The 8,320-nt window shown below is 53.8% G+C and overlaps 1 protein-coding gene across 1 annotated transcript in view; it reads right to left on the reverse strand.

Moving 5' to 3' along the window:
* Positions 1-8,320, reverse strand: part of PLXNA2 (plexin A2) — a 235,023-nt gene that overhangs the window by 18,655 nt on the left and 208,048 nt on the right. The window contains exons 21-25 of the mRNA XM_010836877.1: positions 6,087-6,326; positions 5,393-5,536; positions 4,889-5,123; positions 2,021-2,163; positions 1,114-1,382 (exon numbers count right to left, since the gene is read on the reverse strand). Of these exons, the coding sequence (XP_010835179.1) occupies positions 1,114-1,382; positions 2,021-2,163; positions 4,889-5,123; positions 5,393-5,536; positions 6,087-6,326 (1,031 nt within the window). The remainder of the gene's footprint in view (positions 1-1,113; positions 1,383-2,020; positions 2,164-4,888; positions 5,124-5,392; positions 5,537-6,086; positions 6,327-8,320) is intronic.

An 8,320-nucleotide genomic window follows, 5' to 3' on the forward strand; every position in this document is an offset into this window, starting at 1 on the left:
CCCACCCCAGGCCGCAGCTCTGGGGACCTGGGAAGGAACATCGCGGCCCTGACAGATCCCTCAGGGATGAGGACGCTGGAGGAGTGCTTTAACTCCCTGCACGTGGTGCAAATTACACCCTCCGATCGCAGTAAATCCCAGGCATTTGCCAGGGCGGCTCAGCAACCCCGGGCCTGGGAGAGAGTGACAAAGGCAGAAGAAATTGTAGCTTTCTCCGTGGGCCCCTCCCAGCACCCTCTCCCTGCATTATGCCTGAGATTAGCTCTAATTTAAATACAACAGTTCTTAATGAGAGTTTCTAACGCTCAGATTGGCAGAATGGGGGCTCTGTATTCATAACACAAAGCCATTCTTCCTCCCTCTTCACCCCACGTGGGGTCTGGAAGCCTGAGACCTTGCTAGGAGAAGGGTACAGAGGAGGCGGTGTCGTGGAGGTGGTTCCAAAGCTGTGCTGGATCCCTGGGGCCTCCAGACATGGTGGGCTTGGGGGATGCATGTCAAGGTCTCTGACCCTCTTCCCTGCTGGGAAAATGGCAACTGGGGAGAGGCTGGTGGTAGGTGCTGGTGATTCAGATCCTGGAAGCTGGGCATTGAAGGCACAGGCAGCACCAAATCCTTAGCTGGGTGCTGAAGGGAGAACTCCTCCAGGGATGGGAACAGCCTCTGCCTGCGTTTCCAACGTGGGGGCCACTTGTGGGGACCGAGCCCTCAGGATGTGGCTAGTGCAACAGAGGGACTGAATTTCACATTTTATCTCATTTTAACTAATGGCCACATGTGCTGTGGCGTTGGACAGTGAAACTTGAGATACAGGGGGAGGGAGAAAGACTTGGAGATGAGTGTTATGAGTGTGCACGAGAGGGCTAAACAGCAGAGACGCTGCACCACTGGCCCCAGGCCTCATGACGAGCCGGTGGCCGCGCTGGGATCCAGGCTGAGATGCACTGGACACCCAGCCCCTGTGGACACGGCCCAGCCGCATGGGGAAGGGGAGATGCAACTCTGCACTGGGGGGCTGCGGGGACACAGGCTTTCCCGGGGAGGGGCACCGCCCCCCACCACGTCTCCGTTCAGACGCCGGCTGCCTCCCCAGCCCCGGGGCGCAGGTCTGACCTCCGGAGCAGCAGCTTGGGGTGGTTCTTGTTCTCCAGGTTCTTGTCGATGAGGTCGGACAGCAGCTGCTTGAGGACGTCGGTGGCGTACTCCAGGCGGCCCTGCAGGCCCGTCATGATGAGCGAGGCCACGTTGCCGCGGTCCCGCATAGAGAAGCTGCGCTGCAGCTCCAGGGTGCGGATGAAGGTCAGCAGGAACACCTTGTTGTTGATGAGCTGCGCGAAGAGCTTCAGGGCCTTCTCCACGTGCTGCTGCCCGTTGCCCTGCACCTGGGGGAGGGGTCGACAGTGTGGCGTCAGGACGGGCTTCCGGCTCTCCCGGGGGCCGGGGCGTCTCAGCTGATGATGGCACCAGCTCTAGGACCCTCTCCGTGACACTGATAGCCACCCCACCCTGGAGAGGCAGGAACCTGCTTTCTGTGGTCTGACCTCCCAGTGGGTGGAGAGGGCTGGGCTCCAGAAAGGATGCTATACATCTGATTGCACCAAGGATCCAACACAACAGGAGCTACCCCATCAGACTAGCTGGGTTTACTCCCCTCCCCTCCATCTCCTCTGCCCTGATGTACTCTCTTTCGTAAAACAAACTGAGAAATGAACGTGCAAACCTCACAGAATCATGGGCCTTTCCTTAAGCCACCTCAAATCCATTTGGAAATGAGGCCAAATCTTAATTAATTCAGTCATTAATTAAAAAACGACAGTCAGCCTTCCCCTGGAATCATCCCGAAGAACCCGGGTGCCCCCGTGGCCCTGAGTTTCCTGTTCGGAAATGTCCCCGTGGTGCTGGTGCTTCTACAGGCGGTTTCTCCTCCTCACTCATGACCCTTCTCAGCTGCGGGGCATCTCCTAGGAAACCCAGGCCCTGGGTGCCCAGTGGGCAGCTGGGTGAGGGAGGCAGGTGTTACCTCCAGCTCACGCAGGACAGGATGGTCCTCGATGCCCGGGAACAGGACTCGCATAGCATAGGTCCTATAGTCCAGGTAGGGGATTCCTGAGCGGTCCAGGTCGCTGGTCAGCTCATTGATGTCTGTCTGGAGCTCGGCAAAAGCTGGGAAGGTACGGGGGAGACAGGGAGACTCAGGAGGGGAACCCAGACAGGGAGGGGAGAGGCAGAGACGTTTGTGAAGGAGGAGGGAAGGGCTGGGATGCAGAGACGGTGCGTGTGTGGGGTTACAGGTGTGCACCTCCAGAGGGCGTGAGCTAGCTCCAGACTGCCTTTTTAGGTGGTGGGAATACAGGTGATTTCTATACTGTTTCCTCCTCTATGTGTCTTTAGTTGCAAAGTCGTGTCTGACTCTTTTGCGACCCCACAGACTGTAGCCCACTAGGCTCCTCTGTCCATCGGTTTTCCCAGGCAAGAATACTGGAGTGGATTGCCATCCTCTTCTCCAGGGGAATCTTCTCAACCCAGGGATTGAACCTGCATCTCCTGCACTGCAGGTGGATTCTTTACTGCTGAGCCACCAGGGAAGCCCATTTCTTCCTCTATGCTTATCTATAATTTTGAATTTTCTTTCTATGTATTACACGTGCTGTTAAAACAAACGAAGCACACATGACTTGGGTCATACAGCTGACACAGATGCTAGAGACAGGCGAGAGACTGGTTGAGCGGATCCAACAGAGACCAGAATAGGCAGCTTTGCTCACCTTTTCCCAGCAAAAGGAAAAATCAAGATGCAGAGACCTTGGGGGAAAATGAAAATCAAAACCACCAGGAGACACCGCTTCATACCCATTAGTATGCATGTGTGCCAAGTCACTTTGGTCGTGTCCGACTCTTTGTGACGCTATGGATTGTAGCCCGCCAGACCCTGCTGTTCATAGGATTTCCCAGGCATGAAGACTGGAGTGGGTTGCTGTGCCCTTCTCCAAGGGATCTTCCCAACCCAGGCGTCGAACCTGCATCTCTTACGTCTCCTGCATTGGCAGGCGGGTTCTTTAAGACTAGTGTCACTAGGGAAGCTCCACCCGTTAGCATGACTAATGTAAACGATGGAAAATAACAAGTGTTGACAAGGACGTGGGAAAACTCAAACCTTCGTATTTTGTTGGAGGGAAAGTAAAATGGCACCGCTGCTCTGGAAACCAATTTGATGATTCCTCAAAAAATTAAACACAGAATTGTTATCCTATGACCCATCAATTCCTCTCTGACATATACACCCACAAGAACTGGAAGCAGGGACTTGAACAGATCCTTGTACACTCACATTCATAGCAGCATTGTTCACGATACCAGGAGGTGGGAGCAACCCAAATGCCCATTGACAGATAACCTGATACACAAAATGTGGGTTCTACACCTAATGAACAATTATGCAACCTGAAAAAGGAATGAAATTCTGTCACGTGCTACAACATGGATGAACCTTGAAGACATGATGCTAAGTGAAATAAACTAGACAAAAGGACAAATACTGTACGATGAGGTTCCTAGAGCAGTCGGAGTCCTGGGACAGACAGTAGAAGGGCCAAAGGGAGAGGAGGACGGGGAACGATTGTTCATGAGTACAGAGTTTCATTTGGGGAAAATGAGGGACGTCTGGAGATGGATGGTGGGTATGGTTGCACAATATTCTGAATGTACTTAATACCTCTGAGGAGTTTCCCAGGTGGTATTAGTGGTAAAGAACCCACCTGCCAAAGCAGGAGACATAAGAGATCCCGGGGTTCGATCCCTGGGTTGGGAAGATCCCCTGGAGGAGCGCATGGCAACCCACTCCAGTAATTTTGCCTGGAGAATCCCATGAACAGAGGAGCCTGGTGGGCTGCATTCCATGGGGTTGCAAAGAGTTAGACACGACTGAGGCGACCGAGTATGCACACTTGCTTGCACACACACGTGCACACGATGCCTCTGAACTGGAGGGGAGAGCGCTAGGGTATAGAGGTTAGAAAGTTAAATGGTAGATCGTATATTATGTATATTTTCACACACACAGACACACACACATACACACGACCGAGAACGCCACCAAACCCAGCCTTAGGGTGCCGTGCCTGCCAGGCCCTTGGCCAGCAGGGGCTTCCCCCTGATGGCAACCCTGCCCCCTCCTCTCTCTGCCCTACCCCTGGCAGAGGGAGGGGCCATGGTCCACTTTCCCAGCCCAGCTCCTCACAGGGGACTTGTTCTGATCTCGAAGTTTGCAGTAAAAGGAGAAGTATTTTGATTCCTGATTGAGATGTTTGCCCAGAGAGTCTGCCGGGCCCTCAGCCCGAGGGGACACCAGGTACACTAGTCGCCTGGCAGCGGTGGTGGCTTGGGAGATGGAGGAAGCACAGTCTCCACCATCACAGTCTGAGATGCCCTGCACGTGGCCTTCAGAGGCTCAGCCTGCAGCACGGGGTGACAACGCCCCGGGGGAGGGGACGGGCCAGGAGGGGGGACGTGCTCTCCTGCAGGCGAAAGGAGCCATTCCCACGTGGGGATCTAGAGTCTGAGGCCACAGGGCCCAGGAGGCTCTGCCTGTGGGGACACTGAGGGCCACCCGCTGTCCCAGGAAAGAGAGGAAGGTGGCCAGATGGTGGGATGAGTCAGGGCACAGCGGGACAGAATAATGCCATCAGACCTGGGGCCTCACTGCGCGCATGTCAATAGGACTTCTCTGGCCCCGAGAGCAAAGGAAGTTCAAAGGAAAACAGAGGTCAAAATGGAGCTTGACGGCTTGGGGTAGATGAGATGGGAGTAAAGATGAGAGCTGTCTCAGAGAAGGGAGGTAATAAGGCTGGTGAGGAAAGCGGTTCCGGAAGTGAAGGAACAGCCCACTTACCTTCCTTACACTCCAGGGCCACACGGGACTCCAGGTTGTCCATCTGCATTTGGAGCCGTTTGAGAGTGAGGTCGTTCTCTCGAGACTTGCGCTTGTAGGCGATGAGCACGATGATGACAATGATGAGCAGGAGGCTGCCTCCCGCCGCGATGCTCACGATGGCAGGCAGGGTCAGCAAGCTGTCTGAGATGACACTCACGGAGCCGGGCGAGAACACCATCCCGCCCACGTGGACCTGCATGTGACACACGAACACAGATGCTGTCAAGCCGTCCAGCCCTTCTCGTTTCAGAAAGGACAGGAGCGACCACAACCACACAGTGTAGTCTGAAGACCAAACAACTTCCTGCGGATCACCTGGCTTTCTTTTCTTGTGTCCTCTGCTCCATTTTAATATGGAGCCTTGAGATGAGGAGATGTGGAGGGGGTGGAAAACCCTTTGCTTCGATAGATTATACATGCAAGGTGAAGAGGGAAGAAAGAATAAGAATAAGGCTCACTCACCATGACCTTGTGCTGCCCCGTGAGGTTGGGAGGCTCGCAGAGGAGCTGTGTCTCAGACACGGTGACCGCACACGGGGTCTCTCCGATCAGCACTGTGTAGTTGAGCTTGGCACCTCCAGAGGCAGGAGGGCAAAGATTTTTGCCCTGCAGATAATAGCAGTCTTATTAGGAATAATTGACACGTGCACACAGAAGTTAATTGCCTATTTAAGAAGAGATTAAAGAGAGAGGGTAAGGGCAGCAACGCAAAAACCAAAGAGGGATTCCATTGGCGAGGACGTCCATCGGCCACAATTTAGAGAGGAAAAGAGAAAACAGAGGGAGGAGATGATCAAAGGGAAGGAGAGAGCGGCGAGACCTGAAGTGGTGGAGTAACACACCCTTGGACAGATGGCACCGGGGACCCTGCCTGCCTCACATTTGAGGGCAGTTATGGTGGCCACGGATGAGGTCAATAAAGGACATGGTTGCTTCCAAGGCACTGCAAGGCTTTTTGGGCCCAATGTCCACAAGAACACAAAAATATTCTCCAGGGTTCCTCGAGAATCCCAAGCTCAAGATATGTCACTCCGTGGGTCTGTAGCTATTCCTGAGCTCTCTTCACAGGGCGCTGACAGTGACGGAAGCCTGTGGGCATTGAAGGGAGGCGAGGCCAGGACGGGAGAGGGGTGCTCTGGCCACGCCGTGCTCCTACCTTCAGAATGATAGGGGATCCTGGCTTCTGATCCAAGACTCCTGTAGGGCTGAGAAGTTCAAAGGTCGGGTTGGGGTAGTAGATGAACTTGGTGTCGTTGTAAATCAGCAAGGACTGGACGTTGTTAAAGACAAATCCAAACTCGTCTGGCCGCTCCACGGTGTCCAGGCCAGGCCGATAGTCCGTGGTCAGCGAGGGTGCCAGGCAGGTCAGGGTGGTGGTGTTCACAACTTTGCACACCTAAGGGGACCAGAGCGCAGCATTCCAACACCCAGCCGGCGACACTGCGGGGTCACACTCCCATTGTCCCACCTTCTGCTTTGTTAGCCGGTCTCCAGTGAGCTACTTACTTCGGGAAAAGAGCTGTGAAATTGTATTTTTCTGTTGTTGGTTTTGTGTGTGCGTGAAGGAGGAGGGGTGTGTTTTAACTTCACTTCTTCACTCGCCCACACTGACTGAGCACCTACAGGCGCTGTGCCCAGGAGCTGGGCCATCAGTGAAAAGGCCCCAGTCCAGGGTGGAGACAAGGATCCAACCAGCATCACAGGGTGGTCCCAGCAGAGGGCCTGTGGCCCAGGAGGGGCCGTGGCACTGCTAAAGGCACAGATGGAGTGAGAAACGCCCGGACGGGCAGTCTCTGGCACTCTAGGGGTGCCTGTGTGTGTGCACCAGCCTGTGTGCGTGTGTGTGTGCGTGCGCGTGGCCTGGGCAGGGTGAGGGTGACTCATGGGAGCTTTCCTTTGGAAACAATGAATGAAATTTAATCTGGAGAATGTATAGGACTTTCCCAGACAGCAGGGATGGTAAAGGATCAAGTTCCAGGCAGAGAAAAACAGTAGCAAAGGCCTGGGAATGAGGGAGCCTGAACAAATGAGGAAAAGATAAGAACAGAAGCCGTGTCCTGCGTGTGTGTGTACATGTGTGTGTGTGTGTGTGTCTATGTGTGTGTGCCCATGTGTGTGTGTGTATGAATGTGTGTGTCTCCTGCGTGTGTATATGTGTGTCTATATGTGTGTGTCCATGTGTGTGTATATGTATGTATACATGTGTGTCTATGTGTGTGTATAAATGTGTGTATGTGTATGTCTATGTATTGTGTGTCCATGTGTGTATGTATATATGTGCATGTATGTGTGTATATGTAGGCATATGTGTGTGTCTATGTATGCGTGTGTCCTGCATGTGTGTATGTCTATGTATGTGTGTGCATGTGTGTATATGTATGTATGTGTGTGTATCTATGTCTATGTGTGTGTTCCATGTGTGTGTGTCTATGTATGTGTGTGTCCATGTGTGTGTATGTGTGTGTGTATACGTGTATATCTGTGTCTATGTGTGTGTGTGTGTCTCCTGCGTGCGTGTGTATGTGTGTCCATGTTTGTGTATATGTATATACGTGTGTCTATGTGTGTGCATAAATGTGTGTATGTGTTTGTGTGTCTATGTATGTGTGTGTGTCCGTGTGTGTGTCCATGTGTGTGTATGTGTGTGTGTATAAATGTGTGTGTGTGTGTGATGGGATGTGGGAAGCTGTGTGAGACGAGCACACAGTAGGTGTTCAGTTAATGTTTACTGACCACAGTGATGGATGAAAAAGCTCCTTCACCTCCTTAAAAGTCCTAGTAAAGGTCTCTCTCTTCTCCGAGGGTCCCTTCACTGTCCACGGAGGTGCGACTGTGGTATCGCCCCTGAGTTCACAATGTCCTTTCCTCCTGGGTGGGCCCTGGTCTCCAGCTAACAGGTCACCGAGCTGGCCCTCCTCTGCCGGCTGGTATGGGGGCTTCCCAGGCAGCAGCCCGACTGGAGACCCCACCCCGGGGCCCTAGCAGGGTCTGGACCCCTCCCCACTCCTCCTGTCTGGCCCTCTGCAGCTGCTGGGGCTGCGGGAGGCTCGGTGTCCCAGCAACCGCCAGGGGCATGTGTGGGAACCCTGCTCAAGTACGCGCTGTCCTGGCAGCTCCACACGTGTTGCGTGTCCGGCCAACATACACAAACCCAGGCTTCACGTTCGCAAAACAAGACGGTGTGTGAGAGGGCAGAGAAAGCGGACACTTGCATGGAGATGATGTCAGCACTCCAAGCCTTAACCCTCCCTTTCCAGGGGGAGTTGAAGAGTTTAAACGGTTCAGGAGGGCTCCGTGCCATCAGAGAGCAGTGCCCACCCCCCTTCCGCAGGTCCCCTCAGCAGCCATGTGGGAAAGTCAGCAATCCATTTCAAACCTCAGTTCATCATC

The sequence above is a fragment of the Bison bison genome, unplaced genomic scaffold (assembly GCF_000754665.1).
Source record: "Bison bison bison isolate TAMUID 2011002044 unplaced genomic scaffold, Bison_UMD1.0 scf7180017864067, whole genome shotgun sequence".
NCBI classification, from domain to species: domain Eukaryota; kingdom Metazoa; phylum Chordata; class Mammalia; order Artiodactyla; family Bovidae; genus Bison; species Bison bison.